General features: G+C 36.8%; 1 protein-coding gene across 4 annotated transcripts; it reads right to left on the bottom strand.

Annotated features, from left to right (window-relative positions):
- On the bottom strand, positions 1 to 27,010 carry purg (purine rich element binding protein G). Of its 4 annotated transcripts, none has more exons than XM_062971715.1 (2): positions 26,740 to 27,010; positions 1 to 24,343 (listed from the first exon to the last, which is right to left on the bottom strand). In XM_062971715.1, exon 2 carries the CDS (start codon positions 24,328 to 24,330, stop codon positions 23,311 to 23,313), a length of 1,020 nt encoding a protein of 339 aa, XP_062827785.1. In that variant the 5' UTR covers positions 24,331 to 24,343; positions 26,740 to 27,010; the 3' UTR covers positions 1 to 23,310. The 4 variants fall into 4 exon arrangements, with proteins under 4 accessions (XP_062827785.1, XP_016851358.1, XP_008114837.1 ...); XM_016995869.2 differs by having other exon boundaries at positions 26,744 to 27,010; XM_008116630.3 differs by having other exon boundaries at positions 26,748 to 27,010.
- Positions 27,011 to 27,106: the final 96 nt, after the last annotated feature.

Here is a 27,106-nt window from a genome sequence, read left to right as displayed (position 1 = left end):
TTAAGACTACACAAGTAAGCAATTTATTGTAAGACAGAACAAACAGTGGCAAACAACAATATGTAAATTCATTTGGAAATGGGCAAATAGACGTTAAACTGACAAATATATATTTATATATATTTATATTCCTCCAAAAAGCAGCTCTTTTTAAAAAGGTTAAATGTGACAAAACAGGAAATCCAGTACAGCAAAAATGTTGTATCTTCAGCAAGTGAGGACAATGAAGGGGAAAATATGAAACACTTTTTAAAGAGCTAATATTTATTCATTTTTACTTCTTCATCTTACACTTGCCACCTATTATTTCCTTTTCTTAACTATACGATCCCATGAAGAAACTAGTATAACAGGATATAATTTTTCACAAAAAGGAATACTATTATGTGATGCATTGATAAGAGTTCTGGATAATATAATTTATGACTGCAAGTAGGTGAAATGTAGTTTGAATGTCAACTTTAAATGCGTATTAAACACACCACAAAGACACAGCATGTTTCTATCCTGTCTTAGTTTATCACATTCTGAATGTCCACCTCTGATACATGCATCAGACCTACAATCGGAAACTGTGCAGTGCAAGATTTGACTACTTCGGTCTTAGAGTACATATAGAAAGTCTGTAGAACGTGTTTGTTGAAAGCGTTTCTGAAGTAATTTAAATTTCAGAAGTTGTTTTGCATATGGGCTGCACTATATATATTTTCTTATTCTTCTAAGGTTATGGATCAACTTCTTCCGCTTCTCTGAATTTCCATTCACAAAGCTTTGTGTTGTCTCTTTGCTTTTGTTCATTTTCATCCCATTTCAAAACAAAGCCAGCTGTATGCTATTCTTATCAACTGACAGAGCAGCTCAAGGATATTTGCAACTAAAATGGAAAGTACTATATGGAATTTTAGCAAACAAAAACAATTCCATGATTTTAATTTTAAGTACTGCAATTTGCCTAAAGCTTTTGGGATATAACACAGCACTACTACATAAAAGCGAAATGTGTCCCTTATAAATATAGATCAACTCTGCAATAAACTGAACTGTAATATTTTGGTTAACTAGGCTTCTAGATTTTAGGTCTGTAGTGACTGACTGCAATGGTCCAAATAATTACATCTGAAATTACTGGAGAAACGTATAACGTTGCCTCTTTTTCATAGTTATTTAAACAACACTGAAATTAGGAACACCATATATAGATGTGTGCATTTTAAAAATATAAATGGATACAGACTATCTTAAACCATCTTGTCTGAAATGAAGTTAATGAATTACTTAGAAATTGATTTTTTTTCATTTTGCCCATGTGATTCTGAATTGAATAAAATGTCTTCAGTAAACACTTTGATTATTTTGTCCCTCCCCCCCCCCCCCCCTTGTGGGACACTTGACATATTTTTAGATTTACACTTAAGATCCCCTCAAACATACATCTAAAACTGGAATGTAATAAGCATACATATTAGACAAATACACCAGCAAGGAAGTCATGGTGAGCTGCAGCTCCCTTTTGGCTGTATCCTTCATGACAAAGCTACATTTGACTATATAATGCATGTGATCCCACAAATCGTTATAAGCAGGATAATCAAAGTTTGTTGTGTTAGAATTTACAAGGTCCCATTTTAGTAAATATTTTTTAGTAGTCAGGTTCAGGTCTGTTCCATATTATGGTTGTGAATCAGAGTTGCAAGGCAATGACAGTTTTCAAAATATATAAGTAGGCCCAGCATCTGCAAATTTCAGACACTGGGAAAAACTGTAACTGACAAGTCAAAATGATGACACTGTTCCCTGGAGGAAATATAAATCCATTCATAGGAGATGTGGGAGAGCTGCTTTTTGAAGAATCAGTTGAAGAATTCCATTAAAAAATATACACATACAAAACACTGGATTGTCAATGGTACTGTGAAACAATTCAAGTTTAAATCATGGTTTTGATTTTTAATTTTACGACCAGATGAGACACTTTTCAACATCAAGTCTCTGCCCTACTCAGCATGTCAGCAGTTAGCATCCACAAAAGCACCATTGGATATGGAAGAGTTAGCACCACATAGTTTTAGGACCTAACTGGCAACATGCATTGCTGACAAACTTGGAACATGGAAATCTGTGTGGTACAGCCTTAGTATCAACAATACAAGGCAATTCATGATTATTTATACAGTACAATACAGTCACTGATCAATGAACCTTTGAGTACAGTACATGACAAGTCACATCTGAACACCCTGTTAATACTAGAGTATGCTGGAGATTTTAAATGCATTTTGAGATTAGCACAGGGATTTTGTTGACTGGCTTATTTCATCCCTCTTCGAAATTCAGGGTCTTTTATTTACATGGCCTCAACATCAAAACAAATATCCAAGCACTTTGATTGGCTTGGATCAATATCAAATAGGTGATCAAGTTTGAAAGATACATTTAAAAGAGAAAATAACTGATGGGGTTAACTACTGAATTCTAGACAGCCAATGTTATTTTTGTTAAGACTATGAAATTAAAGAAATGGAGCATAAAAATTTGAAGTGAGGCCTGCAAGAAGTAAGCACTGTAAATACATCTGCTCTAGACCACCAGACTGTTCTATTTTAGTATGTTTTTAGCTCCTAGTATGTAGTTGAAAACACTTCCTTCTGCAAATAACAGCAGCCAGTTAACGGATGTAAATATAGAAAACGAGGCTGAAATTGTAAGCCATAAGCCTGGTTTCAGATTTGTCTCCCTCCTTCAGGTGTAGCTCCAAAGGAGGTGGTTACTCAGGGGATGCCTCTACTGTTTGAAGTTACATTTGCCGGTTCGTCTTGCAATTCCTTGTGCTCTCTGAAAATATTACTGTATATACTCGTGTATATGTCGAGGAAGATTTTGGGGCAAAATTATGGATTTTGATATGACCGTGTATATGTTGAGGGTCAGTTCATGGAGAGAGGAAAGCTCTAATACCACCTCAGGATCAGTTGCAGTCACCATTTTCCCCACCCAGGCATTCAAAAAGGTCAGAAGCAGCACTATGGTGGAGAGAGTTACAGGCACTCAGTTTCTTTTAATTTCTTCTTGGATGGTCTAACATTTCACCTTTTGCTACTCTACTCAGAGGAGGTAATTTCTTTTTTGATAAAGAGTTAAGGTACAGTACACACATTGACAAGTGACTAAGTTGGCTCGGGTTTTTGGGTTGATTTTTTTCACTACAATTTATAGACTTATACATTATTATATGGGGTATCTGGAGAGTTGGGTGAACTTCTGAATTACGTGGAAGGTGGCAGCTGGCTAAAATTGTCTTGACTTTAATTTTGCCGGGGAGATCTCACTGTGGATTGAAGCTTAAAATCAGATTGAACTCACATAGTTTTAACTGGTTAGTGCTGCTGTTAAAACAGCAGTATCTTTATTGGTTCAACCAAAAATGCACAAAATCCTTCCAGCAAGCTTTCAAAACACTACTAGCTGCTTTATTGGCCAAAAGTATTAAAAATCATAAAGGAGAAGAAGAAAATTTTCAATGTTGATGTCTACATTTTGTCAGGATTCTTTTGTTGTTCTTAGTTAAGATGGTCTGGAGGGGTATCCAGTTAGGCAGAGGCCACTTTCTTCTCTGGCCATGTTGGCTCTGGGAGATAAAGAGTTGTAAAATCCAATCAATAAAATCTAAACTCTGTTAGTAACAGAAAAAGTACCTAACTTCTATTGAGATCCAGGCTGTTGTTCCAAGTCAACACTGCCAAAGAATTGAGTGTTTTGTGTCTATGTGGATACTCCACCAGACCATTTCAATTGACAATACAAAAACACCTTGACAAAATGTAGACATGTGACTCTATCATATTTCTTTTTTTTTTCTATATGATTTTAGTACTTTTGCCTGGAGATGTCATTCATATTTCAAAAGCCTGCTCAATGTATCTCATGCTTTTTGGGTTTGCCTCATAAAGATATTGCTGTTTGAGAATTTTGTATTTTGCCATATGGGCAGCACACCTTTTCCTGTATTTGTTTTCTGCTATAACTGTAGCCTTCCTTCCTGATTCCATTCTCTTTCTTACTGTCTTCACATTCTCCATATCATTCTCTTTTTTCATCCTATGAGCTTTTATTTTAATCTTATTCAATACCATGACTTCAATTGCCCTCTGAATGTGTCACCTATTGAAGTCCCTTCCATTTCACTGCTTTATTTCCACTTTCTTTCAATTGCTTGACAAGATGAAAAGTCTACCACCAGATATGATCTTCATTGTCTTTTTCCCTCTGGAACATAACCTTTCAAACCCATCTCTCTTTTTTTGTTGAAGCAACAGTTTTGCAAAAGATTTGCAGTGTGGCTGAATTGCATTTTCAGTCTCACATTCTCCTTTAATTCCCACTTCCTCATAAAAATAACAACATATTGTTCCATTGTGTTTCCTTATTTTCAGAATTCCTAGATGCTTAATAGCTTCCAACTTCTTGCTTGATGCTTTATAGCACATGCTATATATAGTCATGTATAAGATTATGAATTTTTATATGACACATGGCTAAACTGACGAGAAAGCACCAGTGCTGCATCAGAAGGCCAGTTGTCCCTGGTCACTTCCTTGTCCAGGCATTCAAAGAGTCCAAAAGTGGTGCTGAGAGAGAGGGGTTGGTTTTCCTGGGATGAGCTAAGTTCTTGCCATTTGCCACTCTACTCAGAGAAGGGGATAGTTACTTTTTGGACTCATGCATAAGTCAACTCAGATTTTTTAACTAAAATTTCTAGACATATCCATGAGTATATAGGGTACTTCCTGCTTTTTGGGCTAGATTAGTGCTCTGCTGTCACTAATTCCTCATAGATTTGCAGACATGTTTCTTTTCAGCCCCAATCTTGTTGATTGCATGTAATTGTAAGTAATGACAACCTTATCTGGAACTTTATTGAACAATCAAAACTTTCAGATCAGTTGATAGTATCTCAAATATCATTTTTAATGGGAGACAGTTTCACACATTCAAGCTTTTTGTCATCTTGTGGACTCAAGTACATAATCACAAAAAGCATATAGTTCAGCCCTACTCAGAATACAGAATGTAAGGGCTAAAACTCTGAAAGTTCCTCCATGCTAAATAAACCAAACCACTGCATCCTTTATGTGAAAGAACGTTCAAACATGTTTTATCTCTGATGCTCAACGCACATAAGAAATAGCCCTTAACACTATTTTCTCTGGAAATACAGCCAGAATCCACGAATTGTTGGGTTTCACATCACTTTTTAATTAACAAAAAATCCTTTTATTTACTTGTATGTTCCTACTGTTCCATTTTTTCATAATTACAGCTTCAGAGTTCTCATTATGCTGTATTTAATCTGCTATCTAAATCTTATACTGGAGTTGTGTTAATTCACCCTGTCACTTATACTTAACAATATCTCAGGGTATGCTTTTAATGCTACTTTATGGTAAGTGTGATGTTTTCCATTCTATATAGCAACAAAGGCAAACACAAGCTGATAACACAACTAGAATGCCACAAAATCTATTCAATAAATATCTTCTTTACCTTCCTTCTAGCACATTAAAAGACATAATTTAGTGAACTACAAGGAAAGAGTTTAATGGTTCAAATAAATGATCCTACAAATTATCTGTTATGAATTAAGACATGTATTGCTTCTAATTGCCACTACTTGTCTTTTAGAATAGAGATCATGTAAAGAGACCCTGAATTTTACGTTGGCTTTAAACAATTATGATACTATAATGGTATAAGCCAAAAGAAAGAGAGTTTTGCACGTCAGATGATGCTTACAGAGCCCAGTCTTGCACATCAAAAGGAAAGCACAAACCTTAAAGTATTCATGCAGGCATGATTACATATTCCACACCTATGCCTTTTCATACCTCTAGTATAGTGAGAGAACAGGGTACATAGGAAAAAAGTGCTAAATAACAGTACATTTGCTTTTTTAAATATATGTTAACAATAGAACAGCAAAACAGATTGTTTGAAAACAGAGTCAGTATTGTACAGTAAGTTCACATTTAATTCTTTACCATGTCTACAATTGTAACACATGCATTTTATTTCCATTATTTTTATTCCATAGGACCAACATCCTTCAGAACAGTGATCTACCTTTAAAACAAAACTTTCTAAGGAAAATATTAAGCATCACATAGGTTTAAGAAAATTCCTTTAATTAGCATTACATGTACTCATTTACATTTACGATTTTTCATGCCATGACTTTAACACACCTTTTGGTTAAGAATATCCTACTTAAAAATAGTACCAGTGGGAAGGAATACACACAGAGGAAAAACTGTTACCTGCTATGCACATGATTTTTGATTAACTTGACTGTTGTAATGTTGTACTCTGATTATAGGTGCAGTTGTGAAAATACCTTTACATATTTATGGAAGAATACTAAAAATGTAAGTAAAATGACTACACATGCTGTTAAAAATTAAAAGAAAAATCACAACTGACTATTGTTAAACACTACCTGCGTGCCATTACAATTTCATTCTGATCTTTTTAAAAAGCAGCACATTATTCCTTAGAAATATTTTTACATGAATATTTTAACTGCAGGTTAAAAGAAGAAAAGTGGGGGGAAAGGAGAGATCTAGCTAAAGAAAGACACCAATCCTTTTTAAAGGTTATCTTCTATTAAATGTTCAAAATAAAATACAACCTGCAGACTGTTTCACTTACTACAGATGAGATCCACAAAACTGGGCTAGCAAAATGGGTGGATTAAACTGTTTTGGATCCAAAGAGACTCAACATGGATCTTTCTGGACACAGCCCTGGTGTGTCCCCTGCTTTTGGAGCACTGTTTTAAGGAAATTGTAGCAGGAAGGCAGGGCATACAAGTCTGTAAAGAATACCATGTGTAGCCCTTTGGACCCTACCTTTTCAGTTAAATGCATCGCCTTAATTTATTTGTGAACGACATTTTCCCCTTCCTTTCTTTCTGTGTATGGTAGCTCAGGGGAGAAAAGCTGCAAGATCTCTACCAGATTTTACACAGATGTTTGAATCTAGAAATCTCCACCTCATATACTTATATATATATATATTTGTAATTACAGTTAGCAAAGGGACTAATTATGCCAGCTATTATGAATAAATATGCTTAGGTAAAGGTAGAAAAGACATTCAAACAATGTCCAGGATTTGGGAGAAATAATTGAAATGTAAGGATTGTTCTGAAAAATATCACGGCTACAGTCAAATTGATATGGCTGAAGCCAATATTGTAATCCAAATAGAGATGTTTGGGTTCTTAAAGCTCATTCAAGACTATTTCGGTTATGAAAATGGGCTGTACAAAACTCAACTACTCTTATTAGTTTAGACTGAGTACATGACACAGGGTCTGATTAAACATTTTAAGAGCAATGCTTCAATCAAGATACTTTTCATTTGGTCTCCTTGTCCCTGATTGCTGCTTTAATGTCAATCACTTAATCAGGAATGGACTCATGGTTCTTGACACAGTGGCAGGAACTGTATATGGCAGCTTCAAAAGCTACTCTGAATGGTGCCATCTAACTTCTCTTTCAGTTTATAGTTCCCAGTCCAACGTGGGATGCACACACAAAAGCCAGCTTCTGTATATGCACTGTGCTAGCCAGATTAGGGGGTAGAATCACATTGATGTGCAAAAATATTTTAGGGTTTTCACAAATATTCTCATTATTTGTGGACTGACATCTAAGATAACAATTGTATTCAGATGTAAACCAGCTCCATAAATTGGCCCCAACTGAAATATTTGTAGGCAGTACAGTCAACAAAAATGACATCTTCCTCACCACCCCAGTAGCCCATGGTGCTACCCAAATACCAGTTATAGAGAATTTACAGCCCTTTGAACAGTTTTTGGGGGTGCAAAAGGGGCTATGCTGAAGAGATGAAATCATACACTTCCATTTCTATTGATGGAAACAGTTTCACTAATGGATGTCCCGTATTGGCTTTTGATTTACTTTTTGAGAATTGCCAAGTTCTTAACAATTACTTAGTTTAACAGCATGAAACAAATCTGGAACTCCCTGTTTATATATATTATACTATACAATCTTCTTTCAGGCCAGTTTATTTTAGAGCAGAACAGATATCCTCGTATTTATACTGGGAACTAATAGAAATTTAATGATGACGATTGTGCAGCAATAGTCTTCTGTTTTTAGTAAACTTTCCATAAGTTAACAGTACTCCTAAAATGCAGCACCACACATAGAAATTTCTATGTCTATCCATTCATATGCATTTTAGTTCTATCCTGCTTTTTAAAAATGGTTGAAACTACATTAATATGTCAGACCTTTTTGGAAGCATGTGTACTGTATTTTACTGCAATGATTTATGATGTGTCTACATAATCCAGACACACAGAGTAAAACTGTAACCCTTGCTCTGCTTTCCTGTCTTTCCATGATAATCCCCCATACTAAAAACTATCATCACCAAATATTATATATACAGAACTCTGCATTTCAAATCTAATTCTTCATACTGTCAAGGTAATGCAAAGTTTTAAAATTTCAGTTTTAAACATAAGGTCTTGTGCTCTTCTTGTCCATTAATTTTTTCCTGATGTCTTTGGTGTTTTTGAAAGCTTATCTATGCATATACCCATGCTAGATTTATTTTTAGATTAGTATAGATGTCAGCAATTTAGGATTTGTTAAAGGTACAAAATATAGTTTGGATTCATTATTATCACCCACTTTTTATCCGTTTATAAAATTCCTAAATATATGACTGAGTTAGGCATCAGGCGGTGGCCACATTAATGAAAACTATCTTCATAGTGCCACCACCTATTTTAAACATACACCCTGTAAAGACTACAAAAATGGGGTGGGGAAAACAATATGTTTAAAACTCAGTGCTAGTAGTATTTATAAAAGTGCGGTGCTCCATATAGTAAGAAGAAAAGTGACTACAAGTACTTAAAGTGCTATCTTTGATCGCGATTTGGGTTAGCATCCCAAACCCAGTTAGACTGTTATGGTACTTAAGAGAGTAAAAGTAAGAGCAGAGAGCACATTAATGCTCCACATTACAATTTGTTATGCTTAAAGAAATATGCAATGCTATTGTTGAGACTGCAGTTATGTACAAACAACTTAAATTGTATATAGCTTTACAATATAATACAGGTCCTTAAACCCTCACTATAATACAGGTGAAAAGCAAAAATACTAGTATTTATTACAAGTCAGCCAGAACAAATCTTTCTGTGTTGTCACCGTTCTGCTATCATGAAGTAAAAATCTAGCGGAAGGTTCCCTGAAAAGTTTGCCAAACATTCAAGAGATTTTATAGGATTGCACCATCAATGCCTCAATGTGCAGTTTGTGGGAGGTTTATTTGGAAACAACACTTTAAAAGATAGACTCATAATGATTCTTACAAAATGTCTGTACACATTATGCTCACTTTGGGAGAAACAGAACATGGATGTGATTGTTAATGAATTTGAGGAAACAATCATGCTGGCCTCTAGGAATTCAACTCTAGGACTGAACTAATTTAAAATATTTCATAAAAGAATCTAGAAATTCTATGCCAATGTTTTCTATATTTTTCAGAGGAAGAGTGAAAATAGGTTTTCTCCACCATGGCTGAATTGAGAAGAAAAACCATTAGAAGATTGCTAGGCAAAATCGGATCTTACAAAAAAAATCTCTTTTTGCTGCCCAGAGAACATGTAGAGTGGATCTGGGAATGATATCCTCCAGTATGCCTTTGTGTTCCAAGTGATACACTTCTGCTATTCCCTGGGAAGCCTGTTTTATTGTTTCTGTTTCAAAAGAGTTAACTGTGCCAGTTTTTTGTTTGTTTTTTTTGCAGCAAAAACCAAAGAAGCCTGTGGCACCTTAAACACTAATAAATTAATTATGACATAAGCTTTGGTGGACTATATTCCACATTCTCAATCTGCAATAATAAAAGTATGTGTGTCTTCACTATTTTTCGACTATCATAAAATGTAAACATTTGAAAGTTGGGATGGATACAAAGGGGACCTTGAGGGGATTTCAGTCTAAATTTAAATGTGTCACAATGTGCAATACCATCTTCAGCCACAAGGTGGAAGACTTACTCATTCATATCATAGGTTTTTTTCAGGACAATGGATACTATTAAAAAACAGACATCTATAAAATCCAGTTTGCCAAAACAACTAGTCAAAACTTGAGTAAAACAAAGGTCACATAACAGCAAAGTGGGAAAGGCTGAATTTGGAACAGCAGAATTATCTACATATCTGGTGATTTCCTATTCTGAAAGACTGATATTCAATAATCAATTATTTACATGTATGAATGGGCTATCAATTAGAATGCCATAAACAGAACTTTCATATCTCACATGAGTATGATCTACAATGGAATTTGGCATACCATCTTGTTTTGCAGATTCTTAAAATGCTCCATATAAAGGAAATATTACTTTCCCTTAAAAAAAGTACAATCATAATTCTTAAGAAAATCATTCTGAAATGTATGCTTTGTGAATGTTATTCATGGTAGAAAAGTAGGTGTTAGGATGTTTTTCTTAAGCAGTTGTGTTCCAAAAATGGGCCTCCCTTCACAGCTCAAGGTTCCCATTTTAACTTTAAATACTACAATATAAACAGATGCTATATATTACCCATCTGTTGAAAAGATAGAACAGATAAATCATGGAAACGTACAAAGGAATGGCTTAAGCAATAAAGGCCAAAAAGTAACCATCCATCAAATTCCAAAATGGCACAGCTTTAGTAGCTACTATTATATATTTGTTTTGGAAGTCAACATCCACCAGTAATCAAATGAGAAATGCAATACAAGGAATTCACTCTTGATTCTAACATTGTTCCTCTTATTTGCTCAACTGACATGTACTGGATCAAATACCACCAGAGCCACATTGGCTCATACTTTACTGTGACATGTGTCATCATTTGCTGCCAGTACCTGTGGCAGTAAACAGCTTATGCCACATTAAAAAATATGCAGATCACAAACCTTTATACAAGCTAAATATATCAGTCTCAGCACAAGATAGAAGGGGAGGACATGTTTTATATTCCTATTAAAACATTTTTGTTTTTATCTTTTGCATATTTTAATTGTAAGATAGCTTCAGGTTTTTCTTGGCAGAATGGTGTTCAATGATAGTAACAAAATAATAATAACAATAATAAGAAGAACAAAAGTGGAAAGCCCATAATATTAAGGATCAGAACTGTGTCAATCATATCTTCTACAGATATGCTGTGACAACCATACATCAGATAATCCTCCAATTGATAAAATTATTAGCGATGTTGAATCTGTGGAACTTGGTATCAATAATTTCATAGAATGACTGACTGTGGAAAAGAATGGTCTCTCCTGAGTGTTTCCAGCACTTGTTCACACTATGCCTATTTATCTCATGTAAGCATTGTCAGGACTGCTATTGATGCTGCCTGAATAGTTTTTGTATTAGTTTCTATTTTGCATAGCACTGGGACACACTGATTGCTGACTCCTTTGCTCACGAGCTTTGCTTTGTGAAAACAAAAAAATATTTTTTTCTGTACTGACTCTCTCTCTCTATATATATATACATTTGTATGATTATTTTCTATGTCTAATGAAATGGGCTCTCCTACGAAAGCTTATGTTATAATCATGTTCTCAGTCTTTAGGATGCCACAGGATAGTTTTCACCAAGCAAATCTATGTATGTGAATGCTGCATACTGTGTAGACAGGATGGTCATTTATGCATAAAGCAAACAAGTAAGGGAAAAATTATTGCTTATGATTTTCACCAGTCCAAAACTATACTGACAAAATGGAGGAAAAGGAAAAATCTTTTATAATTTTTACATCACTACACAGAAAGGCCATTTCATCCAAGAACCTTTAGATGAAATGTATCTATTATCTAATGAGAAAAAACACATCCATAACCATGAAGGTTAAAAAAGGAAATCGAATTGGGAAACACTAAATCTTCAAATATCTGACTTGCTAGCCACCAACTGAAGATAATTTTTTGTCATTGTTTAAAGCCTGTCATACATCAACAGCCTCTACAAACACCAAGCAATCCAACAGAAACAGACTGGGTGAAAGCCAATTTTTGTTACAAGATTAACAATGCTTGCACGTTATTCATGTGCCAGTTTGGGGTATATGTGATATATTGCACATTGTATAAACGTTTTAAGACAAAATGTGAACATTCTTGACTAAAATATGCACGCGCACACACATACATACACACACACACAAACTAACTAAAACAAATGCACTTTGAAATATAATTATGCAGCTTTAATCCAGGGCCAGTACTGCTTCCTTTTCTCTCACAAGGGAATTACTACTCTATACTACTCACGTTCCCTGTAAAATTATTAACTGGGAATGCTAAACACTCTTTTGTTCAGAAAAAACATTACTTGTGTAAAGCCGCTTATCTTGTGAGATCTGAACTATACTTTCTAGCTAAAAGTACTGAATGTGGAGGGCTATCCAAATGGTCTAAGAAGCTGCAGTTGGAACAGAAAAATTTAGTAGGTCTTGGAATGTACTTGAAAAATTATATTTTAAGACCAAAAAGTCTGGTTAAGTTCAAATGCATTTACTTGTTTTACTGCATTTGGTTCTGTGCTCAATTAGCAATTAGTAGTCTTCCATTACAGGGATAACTAGAAAAAGCAAGAACAAAAGATCACCAAGAAGAAAACTGTAGTAGGATTTAAGGATGCAATTTAGTATAACTTATATATAATGGCTGTATGGAGATGGGATCCAATAGTGGGCTTCCACTGGATCCTGCAATTTCCACCAAAATAACTGACCCTCTTTTATCCTATAGCAGGGGTGTCAAACTTATTTTCATCAAGCGCCTTATGGTTGCCTTCAAAGGGCTGTTTGTAATTGAAAGATTGCATGAATGTAATGGTTACTCTGGAATTCGAAGCCTTGCAGGCCACATAAAATAATGTGGCAAGCCAGATTCGTCCCACGGGCCTTGCCTTTGACTTATGTGTCCTATAGTCTCTCATGTACCCAAAATCCTGTTCTAGGAAAATGGGAACCTTCTGGGTTAGGCCTTTTGAAGCAGGGGGGCTATACTGAGAAGGAGAAAGGAAAATATCCTTATTGAACTGGTATAGGAATACAAAGACATTACTGAGTCTTTGTCATTAATCCTCATTCACTATTTTGCTTAGCCATTTTACAGAGGTTAAAAAGCATCTATTTTCATCATTAAAAAAGAATTCAGAAATGTTTGTACATTCTGTTTAGGCACATCCTTGCAGTTAATAGCTGAAGAGTGAGTCTTCTTAACATCCTACTTAGTCTGTTTCTCAGTTAATTTTATTTCAGGTATCTCAAGGCTTGTTCATTGTGAGTATAAATTGTGGGAGACATTTTTGCTCCCATGGCAAGATATTCAAGATCAGAATAAGTTTTCATAAGCTGGAGAAATGCACATGGACAAACCCAAGTATTCATTTGACACCTTTGAGAATAGATGTTAATGTACACCTTTGTTAGTTCTCATTTAGTAACATCTTCCATTCTCCCCTCATCAGATTTCTTAGCAATGTTCTCACATAGTTTATGAATAATTTTTTCGATATCCTGTCATAGTTCAGCCTTTTCTGATAGTCATCCAAACCAACTTTTCAAGGTTGTGAAAATTCACTAGACCAGACCTACTTATGTCATTCTGATGAAGTTATGTTCCCTGAGGGTCCAGCCATTAGCTTGCTGTACCCAACAAATGTTATTGACCTACGTAATATACATAGGATAAGGCTACATAAACCTAAATAATTCTGACAGAGTAAGGAATACTTATGTAGCTGCCTCTCCTATTCCCAGATATTCCCTCAATTGCAGCACATATCAATCCCCAATAATGTTTAATTAAGCCTCTTCTACACTCCAGAGCCTTAGGTGCAATACATTTTTCTGTTCTTTTAAGGAGAATTCAGTAACAGCTCAATTATGTGCATGGAAACATAACTCTTGTTGTTTGGGAATAAAGGTAACTATTTTCAGGTTAAAGTTGATTGGGCCTTCATACATCTGCAGATTTTGCTTCATAAACTATGTTTAGTAATTGTATAACATCTATTTGTGCTAAATTAAGACATGGAACATAATCTGATCCACTCCTCAGAATTTAAATTCATTCTGTCTAACTTTTGAATAAAGTAACAAAATCTGATAATTGTTGTGGCCAGAAAAGAAACCGTGTTTCATATGTAGTACTGAATGTACTCCAGTGCACGTTGCAATGTGACTGAGCTTTCTCAAAAAATCTGATGGGGTAAATAAAAATGATATTACAGTGACAATGACATTCTTTTAATAGTTCACATGTATCGCTCTGTTTGCAGCCTGTTTGCAGACACCCAATTCATGCAAAAATAAGGAGGACGGAGTTACAAAAGATATAACTTAGTTTCACAAAGTGTCTGCCAAACTAAATTCACTGTTTTATATAATTCTAAACACAAGACTGTTAACTATAACTATTTATGAGTCTTGTGTTCCAAAGATGGGAATACATGAAAAGGCGAAGCATATTGAACTATGATCACACCAAGTTTCAGCTATATTTTTCACTTTAAATGCTTTGAAACTCCTTCTCACTGAGCAAGTAACTGAGTAACCAAGACTCAAAGATTTTTATATAGTTGACCACAAGCTACATAGGCCTGTATTATCCGGGATGTGAGGCAACCATTCTGGTTATTTGCAATGTATCAGATTCTTCTATGAGAACACTTCTCCCTTCCTGACTTTTGGGAGATGGGGGTGGCCACTGGTTCCTTTTCTTCCCATTCTATATCCCTCTTCTTCCCCTGTTACCTGTGCACAACTTTCACATCCAATTTCCTCCCTGGCTAGATAACACTTTCTCTTATATTGATGACCTCATCTGATCATCATTCTTTAAAATATCATCTCTCAATAGGTCTACCTTTTCTTCAACTTTCTCTTTTACTTAGACTCTTGCTATCATCCATCTGCTTTCTTCTCTTCTCTTCCTTCTTCAATTTTTAAATTTCCCTCTTGTCTTCTGGTGCTCAGTTGGCAATATCATGACTGCTCAGCCTCTGCAACATCATCACAGCCCAGCATCTCAGTGCCAAAGGCTTCATTGCTGCCACAAAATCTATTCAGGTGCAATATATTTACTCTGATTCAGAGCCTAGTGCTCATGAATGTGCACATGGGACAAAACTGCAGAAGCAGATAGCTGCACTCACTTTATAACCATGCTGCCTTTTCATTTAACTTGTACAGCAGGGAAAATGGTAGCTAAAAAAACTAAGGATTAATATTTTTCCTTCGCAATAAAAATCGTATTTATTTTGCAAATAAGTGTTTGTGGAAATTTTCCATCCAAATGTATTAACTGCATCTTTTGCCTTAAGTTCTTTCACTATTTTAAAAAATACCTCTCTTATTATACTGGTATAGATCACTAAGTAAATATCGCCAAGAATTGTTGATAAATGTTTCCTAAGTTTGAGCCAATAATGCAAAATGCAAGAAATCCAACTTATCATTTTGGGACATGTTTCAGTTGAAACATACGATGCTTGCTTTATATCACTGCGATCATTTGTGGATCTTGATAAAATGACAAAACAAATAGGGTTACGTGTGTGTTTTGGAACACAAGCCAATGCCTTGTATCATTAGGATAGGTTCTCCAAAGTAACTATTTCAGTCACACCTGAGAAATGGGAGAGGAAAGGAAAATCAAAGTCTTAAGAGTAATTATTGGGATGGGTGCTTGAAACTATATATCTATGTAAGAAAACCTCTTGCTTGCATATTATAAAGGTACATAAAGATGTGAAACAAACAGATTTGCTCACTCAAGACTAATCTATCCTCAAATAATTTTGATTGTAATGTGGATTGTTTTTGTATGCCTTCAGGTTATTTTTGGGTTATGGTGACCCTTGAACCAGCATGCTATAGTGGCTTGAGCATTGAACTATGATTCTGGAGACTGGGGTTCAAATCCCTGCTTAAGACATGGAAATTCAAATGTGATCTTGGGCAGGCCACATTCTCTCAGCCTCAAAGGAAGGCAAAAGCAAACCCTCTCTGAACAAATCTTGTCAAGAAAATTCCATGACAGGTTCATCTTAGAGTCAGAAACAACTTGAAGGCACACAACATCAACAATGCCAACCTATCATAGTGTTTTCTTGGCAAGTTTTGTTTAAACAAGGTTTGCCGTTGGCTTCCACTGAGGCCGAGAGAATGCAACTTGCCCAGGTTCAACCAGTGGATTCCTGTGCTTGAACAAGGATTTGAACACTGACCTTTAGAAATGTAGTCCAATACTCACTGTCTTGCAACACTGATGCTTACAATACATAGTTACTTGCTAAATCAATTTCACCTTCAGTCACTGTGGGAATTACAGTTGTGGGGGGAGGGAAACAGTCCCACAGGTAGCAAGTGATGCCAAACCGCTGTTCACCAACATGTCCCAAGGCATCAACATTGGGAGCCCTGGCTTCCTTACACTACTAGCTGGGGACAGGGAACAGGATGCTTCCATTCATTCACAACTACAGAATCAATGTGGTGAAGATTTTCAAAAAATTGGAGGGAGGCAGGAATTTTTTGCACAATCCAGTACAACATATATATGAGGCAGTGAGAATTTTATCCACAAACTTTTCTCCCCACCCCTTCTATAGCAGCAAAGAAAAGATGCAGATGATAACAGAGTCAGAAAAGAGATCAAATAGTATCACAGAAGTAATTAATCGTGACCTTGTTTGAATTTTTCACTCAATGCTTCTAAAGCAGAGGTGGGAAAAGTGCAACCCTTGGGTTGCATGTGCTGTTCCCCAGAATATTGCTGCGGTCTGCAAAAGTTCCCATCACCATATTTTCAGGGGAATCTTTTTTCATTCTAACCCCCTTCTCTACAGAGGTGATTTTGCCATGATTTCCCTGGCTGCTTTAGTCTTAGGCCCCATCTATACTGCCATATAAAATCCAGATTATCCTCTTTGAACTGGATTATATTGCAGTGTAGATCCATCCTAAGAGGGACTTTTTAAAAGCAGGAAGTAAGGTGTTTCTAGTTTACTTCCTGGTTCTTCTTATGAAGCTAAAACTGTTCAAAACAGAAAATAAGTTTGGCAAAATTGCTCCCTTCCAAATATCCTGCAGACGGCAGAGTAAAACCTTGAATGAATCACTGAAAATGAGTAAAAAAAAGGGGGTCATGATGGAGGGGTGCAGTCCCCTGAAGTTGTCTACTGCTCTAAGCAATGTTTGAAGGAAGGCAGATGTTACAGGTGAACTGAGCCTATCTTCATCAGGAAATAAATGTATAAAAACAGTTCTATAAATTGTGAGCTAGCGTATCACTAACAGTGGTATTAAAATGCAATAAAATTTGTGTTTTTCTTGCTTGCAAAACAACAACATCATCAACATCAACAACAATAATATAGATCTCATCTGTCACTACAATGCCTTCAAGAACTGGACATAGTTTGAAAAAAGTGACCTCAATTTTCACTTGACTTTAAGCAAATAAAGCATGTTATTCTAATTCATTATTGCTTTATTTAGGACATGAATGTAATTCTGAATGCAAGGGCATGGGAAAACTCAATTTCATTTTGAAGCATCACTAGAAAATGCAACATGTTTAAAATGTGCACATAGCATATAGATCTATTTCTACTGTCATAGTAGGGCTACAAGGAGCTTAATTCATGTATCCAAATTGCAGATAATCTACAGTGGAGTTAAACAAATAAAGACAAACACATGGCCATGGAATAAATTACTACAATGTCAATTAACAGAATTACAAGTAAATGATCATAACTTCACTGAATTATGCAGGTTTTCTTCCCTACAGAGATTTAAAGCTCTTTTAGTGAACACAATGAAATAATGCAGACAAATTCACTACAAGCACATGTTATTGAAGTCAACTACCAATGATTTTCTTCATACATATATAAATATGATTTTGAAACATATTAGACCATTGTAAGAAAAGCTATTGTATCCAATGGCATGCCTTCTACCTGCACTTTAAAATCCTTATTTCAGATTGTTAAAAGGTTTTTTTTCCATCCCTACCTCCCTTTCAGCTATAGATAGGCTTGCCTCTCTGTGTTCTGTAACACAATAAAAGATTATTTTGAATAAACAGCGTCTAAAGATTAAATCTCTTAAAATAGCTGAGTGAACTAAACATTTTTGTGATATCTCTATTTATAATTACTTTATTCTTTTTTGATTAATCAAGGTTGATTCGTAAATTTCATTTTTAAACTGAGTGAATCTGGTACAGGCAGAGAACTGCTTGACATCCAATAATACGAATATATTAGAAGTAAAATCACTGCAAACATGTGTGCCTTCTACATTTCTTGGGAGTGCCTCCACTATTCTTTTCCTCCTAAATGGAAGCAGTTCTAATTTTCTCTGCTCTGCAATTAAGTGGAGAAATTGGCTGTTTAGGGTCAGTAGACAGAAAACACCAACAATAATTATTGTGAGTAATGGCTGAGAAGAGTGGCAATACAAATAAAGCAACTACTAGCCACATCTTTGTATGACTTGAGAATAACTTTCACCTTAGCATGTCTGGTCAGATAGCTTGAGGAAGGGATCTCAGATGTTTTGGTCAACAGTCATTTGATTCAGCTTTAGCCACTTAAATGAGAAATATATGAAAGATCATGTAATTGACTAGGTGACTTTATACTTTGCTGCCATTTAACTGTATTGCAGCAACAGAAAGAGTTTGGTTCTTATATCATAAGTTTATTTTTCTATATTAGTTGTAAATAAAGAAAAAATGTCATGAGAAAATCATGTAAAATTTTAATAGCCTTTAAGGGGTTAGGCTAGAAGAGATACTCATTTTTTAATTAATTAAACCTATGGAGATACTGTACTAATACTGGAACATGAAAAAGAAAAGATCATAATCAACAGGCTCTTAGAAGAATGCATTATAAGCTAAACATGTTTCACAATTAATAAAATACAAATGATGTTTTTGCTAATATGAAATTATACCTCATTTTAAGATCTAATTTTACATGTGTCAGGCTTTGACAGATTTTACTACATTTGCTTCTTGAGCATCAGAACAAAATGGAGTTCTACAAAATTTTCATCTAAAGCTCCTTGGTTTTATAGAATTGGTATGATGCATTATACAAAGTACTTCCTTCGCATTTTAACTGCACAACGGAACTCTTTTGTATCACTAATCATAATAACTTTCTACTTTTGTACTTCAGCAAAAAAAGCAAGGCTGTATAATATGAGATACAGTCAGCACAAATGGCCTACCTGCCACACAAAATCTGATCCCTTACAATACTTTTTTTTTAAGGGAAAAGAGGATTACCGGTATGTGACAACATGGCAAAACTGCAGGGTTGTTTTACCCACATCTGCATCAGTTGCAGGAATAAGATATCTGAAAATCAGTTGAAGTATTTGACTTTCATATATATTGACATCAAGTCTACTGCATTGGACTCAACATTTCTCAAATCACAGGCCCTTGACATTTTGAAATTTTAGTTTGTGCCTATTCTTCTCCATCATGTCAATATAATTTGATCTAGTCCTTGCAATAGATCATGTACAGACATGCATGCAGAAGGCCATTGTTATACTGATTTAGAGTAGAAGTTATACTGAAACACATTGTACCAAACCAGTAGCAGAAATGTGCTTCTATTAGTTATAAAATATAAAGTGCATTATTATGAAATCACAAAACTGACAGACTTTCTGTCTGGACCATAAAGTTTTAAACGAGAGGTCAGGGCTTTAATGGAAAATTCTCCCATGAGAACAAATCACTTCAGAGGTACAAACTGATTTATCCACCCTGCCCTCCTAGAATTGTTTTTGGCCACGCTTTTTAGTGCAAATAAGCTTGTGTTTTTTCTCAAGTTTAAGGGACATGGTATTTTGGGGGGTGCAAAGAATATTTCTTTACATTTTAACAGGCCCTTCCACAAACAAATACTTAACGTGTTATTGCCACTCTCCAAAGATGCAAATGTGCTGCCAGGAATAAAGACCGTCTCTCCAAAATTACCATTTAAGCTCTTGTCACTGTAAATCTGACCATATAAACCTTGGATTTGAAGACAAGAACAAAACCAGTAACATACAATGGATAAATAAAAAAAGTTATGTCAATTATATAGAGCAGGTGGCAACTTTTAAGGCTCATGTGTAGTCAGTCCCAGATGCTCACATTGGTACAAATTTGTAGTCGTTGACTTGAAGAACTTGGCACCCTGTGCCTGTATACAAATAAAAAAAAATTGAGCCCTATTTAAGGGCACAAGGATACAGAAATCTGAGTTGGGTGAAAGAGAACAACATGCAACCAATGTACTTATTATTTGGCTCAATTCAGAAAACAAGATAGAGATAACAATGGTGGAAGTTTGCACATGCCAGTGTATAAACTAATATGCATTCTGAATGAAGTGGTGTTGGAAAACATTTCACAGTTACTGGATTTTTTAAAGAATTGTTGAAGAAATGCATTTTCTCAAATATTTATTACATCCAAATTAATATCATATATACTCATGCGTTTCACACATAAATTGAGGGATAGTTTTGAGGCCAAATTATGGATTTCGATAGGCCCAATGGATAAGATGAGGGTCATTCCATGGAGAGGGGAAAGTGCTAGCACTGGCTATAGAGGACCAGCAGCTACTGCCACCATTTCCCCACCTAGGCATTCAAAAAGGCCAGAGGTGGTGCCATGATGGAAAAAGCAGAGGCAGTTGGTTCTCCATGGATGGATTAAATTCTCACCTTTTGCCACTCTACTCAAATAAGTTAAGGTACTTACAGTACAATTACCCAAGGATAAGTCAACTCGGGTTCTTTGGGTTGATTTTTAGCTAAAATTTCTGGACTTATACAGGAGTATATACAGTACACTTTATCACTTAAAAATTTGCAGAAACAATACAAAATGTTTATGTGAAATATTTAACAAGATATGGAAAATTTCTAGTAAAATGAAAATTGGGATAATGTGGCCCTCCAGATATTGACTACAAATCGTAGCTGTCTTAGCCACCACAGCTGATAATAAGGACTTCTACAGGTTACAATCCAAAAATGCATGGAGGGCCATGTAATTCCCACTTGCAGCAAAAAATATCTACTATATTGACTGGTAAATTGTCCTTTTAAAATAAAATGCGTGAGAAAATGCCTTTAGCAAGATATAAGCTGGGAAAATGTGAGCATCAGGAGTTCCTACATTCACGTATCCCATGTTCTGGAATCTGGCACCATTGCTATTATGCAGGCACAGGATGTGCAGCAATAAATCAGCAATGTGGTAATTTAGATTCAGTCAAATCACTACAATTATCAAATCAACAACATATACAAAACACTTTCATTTTACATCTACGGGTTCCCTCCCCAGATATACTCTTACCCCTCTTTCACACCAAGATTAATGTATAATTTCCAATAACTCCTTATTCCCCAAATTAAAAAATCTTAGTTTTAGGTTGGATATTTGTTATTTCTGAAACTAGACCACATTCTCAATAGGTTCAATTGTCATATACTGGGCAAATCACCTAAAACAGTGAAATTAAAGTCCATACTCTTCTTTTTCTCTGTCACAACTGTAACACACATTTCTAAAGCTCTTTGATGATTTTGGTGCAAATTCTTTTCCTTTTGTTTGTAAATGAAAATATTGTGGCACCAAAATAAATGCTGGGCTATGTTTTCCACCTTCACAAATAACTCTGAAAAAAAGGAGAACACAGCATACATTTAGAGTGGTATGGAAATGGCATGTAGTAAAAAAAGTGAAGCTACCACAGCTTCTGGTTATGAAAAATAATTTTCTTTGGATTTGAAATTATCAAATGGGAATAATTGGAAAAGAACTATGGGTTATATTTCTGTACATGTAAAACATCTTGTACATAGAGACATAGTTACACAGTATTAAGGTCTAAAGCACATGCTTTATGGTTTGAAGGCAGAATGTTCTAGGTCTAATTCAAAATTTGATATAAAGTGCAATCCTAATTACATCTACTCAGACATCAATTCCAGTGTATTCAGTGAGTCTTGCTCTCAGATAAGATGGCATAAGATTGCAGCTCTATCAGACGCTTTTGCCAATTAAAATATCACAATTATCCTGCCCCCACTTCCATAGGCTTTTCCAACCATTTTCTTGATACTAAAAAAACCTGAAATAATTATTTTGGTTAGTATTATTTCTAGATGCATTTTAACAAAATTAAAAAGTGTAGATTATGGTTTAGAATAATAAGTATTTAAGAGGCAACAGCTATAATGGAAATGGTGGTAGCTGTTGCCGAATGCTTCAGAGATCTGCTTCATACCAATTAAGTGATGCACCAAAATCTCTCAAAGCTTTCTCCCCCCAAAGTATAAAGATAAAAACAAAAGTTATTCTAATACTTTTCCACATCTCTTTCTCATGCACACATTTAATCACCCAATTTAGAATTTCAATCCTAACCATGAATCAAATACCAAATTGCACATCAAAGCAACCCCTTAACCCCACAAATACAAAAATAGGTTTTGAAATTTTGTTACACTATTTAAATAAATTCTCTTCACATGATGTAAGTAATCCATATAGAATGGATGATGCATGGTCAATATTATTCTGAAATGGCCTATTAACTCAAACATGGATTTATATAGTTGGGACACTTAAATTACTGAGCTATCAAAACATTGGGTAACCATGAAATTAACCACCGGCCATCACAATACAGAGGTGTGATTCCCCTCCCCTCATTTTTTACTGCAAAGTAAGCAAAAGATTTGCTTATTTAAAGATATTTTCCCAATAAACCACTTAAATGTAAATACCAGTTTTAGTCATTAAGTGCTCTGTGGTTAAGATCAAATGATATCAATTCCATCTTTCTTAGTTGTATCATGTTATATTGCAACACAAACCTTATACATAAGAGGGCATTAACAAATTTAGTGTTACTGTACATAATTTCATCAGATCCATTGGCCAGTTAAGTTATTTCTGTAAGAAATCACAGAGATGTCGCTGGGTACACTTTTAGATGAAAAAACACACCTCTGTAATATCGTATGTACTGAAATTATCTTACAACAGGGGATAACTTACAAAATCAAAGGCAACCTCCTCCAACTACTACAGATCAATACCACTAGCCAACTCTTCATTTTGCTTTTTGGCCCGTTGAAACATCCTAATCAAGACCCTCTTGTTCTTCACCACTGTCCCCTCTGGTATCCATTCTTTTCTCTTTATGACCGTTGTAAATTCTCCTCATCTCTTCTTCATACTTGATAAAGTTTTCCCCAAATCTTGTCCATGCCTTGTAGGGGACAGTGATGGTGTTACGGTATGGAGGTCTCACTTCACTTACCTTCAAAAATATACCATACCTGTTGGACCCCACATCAAAGTAGAACCTCTTGTTGTCCACCCTGAAGGAAGTCCCTTCTGGGAGTTCAGGAGGTTCATCTCCCCCACTCCTCCTTTCTTCTATGTCTCCTTCCCCATACTCTTCAATGAGCTGGACTAAAGCATCCCTGAACTCAATCATCCCCTGTGCCGGAAGGACAATAGTTTGTTCTTGTCCTAAACTGTGACCAAAATATCCTATCATGCCAGGTCCTCTAATCAAGGTCTGCCTTATCCTGAGGAAACGTCCACGTTGGTTCTCCTTCAGGTCTAGGTAATATTTCCTGTTGTCTCTTTCAATATATTCCGTTTTTAAAACACTGTGAAGATGCTCTTCAGATCCAACGGATGCTGGAGGCGATGGTGGGTGATGGTGTTGGCGCCTTCTTGAATCTTGTTCTTTACCATTAGCATGGTCGTTCCGATGAGTCTGGCTGCCTTTTAGACCCAAATGGGCATAATGTTCAATGAAATCGCCCAGACAATCCTTCAATTCAGAAGCCACTGACAAGGACAGAGTCAGCTTGCTTTTCCTGATATTGTCCTGCCTGCCTCTTCCTATCCAGACCTCTGCTATCTTCAGGAAACGGCCTCGGGAACTCTGCTTCACATCCAGATAGAACCTCTTTTTTTGGATGTCCACTCTTTTGGAGGCTAGCTCCTGGATTTCCATGCAGCCCGTCTGAGAAGAGGATGTGGGATAATGATACTGCTGCTGGGACTGGGAGTAAATGCTCCTGTGTAGGCCAGAGCCCCCCACATTCCTTCCTCCTCCTCCTCCTCCTCCTCTGCCTCTCTCCATCTTTACCAATCAACTGAAAATAACAAATATATAACAAAGATGCATCACACTTGTAGATATCAATGGGCCTATTCTGTTTTCCCGGCAATAACCTCTATGTGCACAATTAATTTAGAAAGATGCTTCGGTAATGCCCTCATCTTTCATCGTTAACACATAGCAATATGGCTGACCCAGAGATAGGTTGCAACAACAAAAAATATGAGCTGGTTCAGTTATAAATATTACAATAAACAGATTTGTCACTTTCTCCGTTATTGAGATATAGTGCAAAATTTCTGAATGTCAAGCACAGAGAGAGTATCACAGCAATATCACAGGGCTGCCCTCCCACACTGGCCTTGAATTTGATGACAACCCGAAGACACAGCAACTGAGCAAATCTGCTATACTCCAATATTTCAAGAGGATGCTGTTGTTCATTGCACAGGGCCAATAAAAACACCCACAAAACTATTGGCACTATTTGAGGGTGTCCCAAAAGTTTCCATACAGAGGGCAAATGGGAAATTGTAGCTAAGTGGACCATTTACAAAATATTACTATTTACAAAATATTCTCTTTCTACGCTCTTTCTACTGTGAATATGTTCCAAGATATCTGTTGTTATGCAAGTAATTGCATTTCAGATGTGTCCCTTTAAATGATCCATGTTCCAAATCTTTTAAATGACCCCACAAGCAAAAGTCAAGTTGGGAACGATCAGGGGGTCTTGCAGGTCATTAAATAGATAGATGATGTAGAGACTCATGTCCCAAATCTTTTAAGTGACCCCACAAGCAAAAGTTGAGTAGGGAAAAATCAGGGGATTTTGCAGGCCATTCCTAGATAGATGTAGAGATTCATGACTCTTTTAGGTGACTCCACAAGTAAGAGTGGGGAAAGACCAGGGCCATTTTACATTTATGCAGGCCATTGGAATATAAATATATAGACATAGAGATGTATATATATGTATGCATGCATTCCTATGCATGGAAGCTTTGGGCTCAGCCTGCATTTCTCCATTTGCCTTAATTGGCTACTTCAAGCCCCATGATGGGAGGGATGAGGGAGAGGGGGCCCTTCCACACAGCCAGGTATCTCAGAATGTCAAGGCAGAAAATCCCACAATATCTGCTTTGAACTGTGTTATCTGAGTCCCCACTGCCATATATTCCAGTTCAAAGCAGATATTGTGGGATTTTCTGCCTTGATATTCTGGCTTATAAGGCTGTGTGGAAGGACGTCCAGAATATCAAGGCAGATAACCCACAGTATCTGTTTTGAACTGGGTTATCAGAGGGCTTTTTCACACAGCCATATAACCCAGAATATCAAGGCAGAAAATCCCACAATATTTGCCTTGAACTGGGTAATCTGAGCCCCTTCCACACAGCTGAATGAAATCCCATATTATCTGCTTTGAACTGGGTTATACAGCAGTGTGGATTCAGATAACCCAGTTCAAAGCAGATGTTGTGGATTTTCTGTCTTGATATTCTGGGCTATATGGCTGTGTGGAAAGGCCCTGAGTGACTGCTTTGCTTTCTGATGGCTTAGTGTATCCAGGCTTTATTTCAAGTACAAAATCATTAAATCTATTGCTCAGAATTACTTTCAAGCTATGCGTGCTTTACGCATGAAATGTAAATGAACTATAGGCTTCGCTTTGGTGCCCTGCCACACAGCCATATAACTCAGAATATCAAGGCAGAAAATCCCACAACATCTGCTTTGAACTGTGCTATCTGAGGCCCCTTCAATACAACTGAACAAAATCCCACATTATCTGCTTTGAACTGGGATATATGACAGTGTGGATTCAAATAACCCAGTTCAAAGCAGATATTGTGGACTTTCTGCCTTGATATTATGGATTATATGGTTTTGTGGAAGGGCCCCGAGTCCACACTGCCATATATTCCAGTTCAAAGCAGAAAATGTTGGATTTTATTCAGCTGTGTGGAAGGGGGCCAGAGAGAGGGGGCAGGCGAAGGGCTTCTGCCAGCCAGCCAGAGAAATGTAGGCCTCCCTGGGCCCTTCCACACAGCCATATAATCCAGAAAATCCCACAATATCTGCTTTGAATTGGGTTATCTGAGTCCACACTGCCATATATTCCAGTTCAATGCAGATAATGTGGGATTTTATTCACCTGTGTGGAAGGGGGCCCCATTTCCTAAGCGCCAGGCTTTTGCTGCTGCTGTTAAGGGCACAGGCCCAAGGCGCATCCTTCCCTGAGGGGCCAAAACCTGCGGAGTCCCATCCGCCCGCATCCGGGCCTTAGCGTCACCATGAAGCCTAGGGCCTCCCTCCCAATCAAGGGCTGGCCCGTCGCCTTCCCCCCCCCCCCCCCCACTTTCCCCTTCCCGTCGCCATGACACTGGTCCTGGACCAAGGGAGGGTGCCTGAAGAGAGAGGACTCACTCACTCACTCACTCCATTTCGTTTCTCCGCTCGGCTCCTTCGCTTGCCGCCCAGGCCGCACCGCTGCCTTTGCCGCTCCTCCTCCTCCCCTGCCTCTTCGACGCCGCCCGCAGGGAGCCCGCCAAGAGCATCCCCGGCCGGGTGGGTCCTATCGCCGCCCGTTTCCTCCTCCTTAGGCTGGCGCCCTCCCCTCGGAAGCCGACGTCACCCGCGCGAGCGCCAGCGCGAGACAGGAAGCGGGGCGCCCAGGCGTTTCCCTTCTCACAATCGCCTCGGCCCCCCTCTCTCTCCCCGTCCTCCTTTCCTCGGACTACCCGCCCCAGAATGCACCGCGGCGGCTTCCTGCGGGCGCGGAAGCAAACCGTTT

Source organism: Anolis carolinensis, chromosome 2 (assembly GCF_035594765.1).
Source record: "Anolis carolinensis isolate JA03-04 chromosome 2, rAnoCar3.1.pri, whole genome shotgun sequence".
NCBI lineage: Eukaryota > Metazoa > Chordata > Lepidosauria > Squamata > Dactyloidae > Anolis > Anolis carolinensis.
This window is presented reverse-complemented; position numbering and strand designations above follow the sequence as displayed.

Excerpts from the sequence above, each read along its gene's own strand:
- purg (XM_062971715.1), bottom strand. The coding sequence starts at position 24,330 with ATGGAGAGAGGCAGAGGAGGAGGAGGAGGAGGAGGAAGGAATGTGGGG.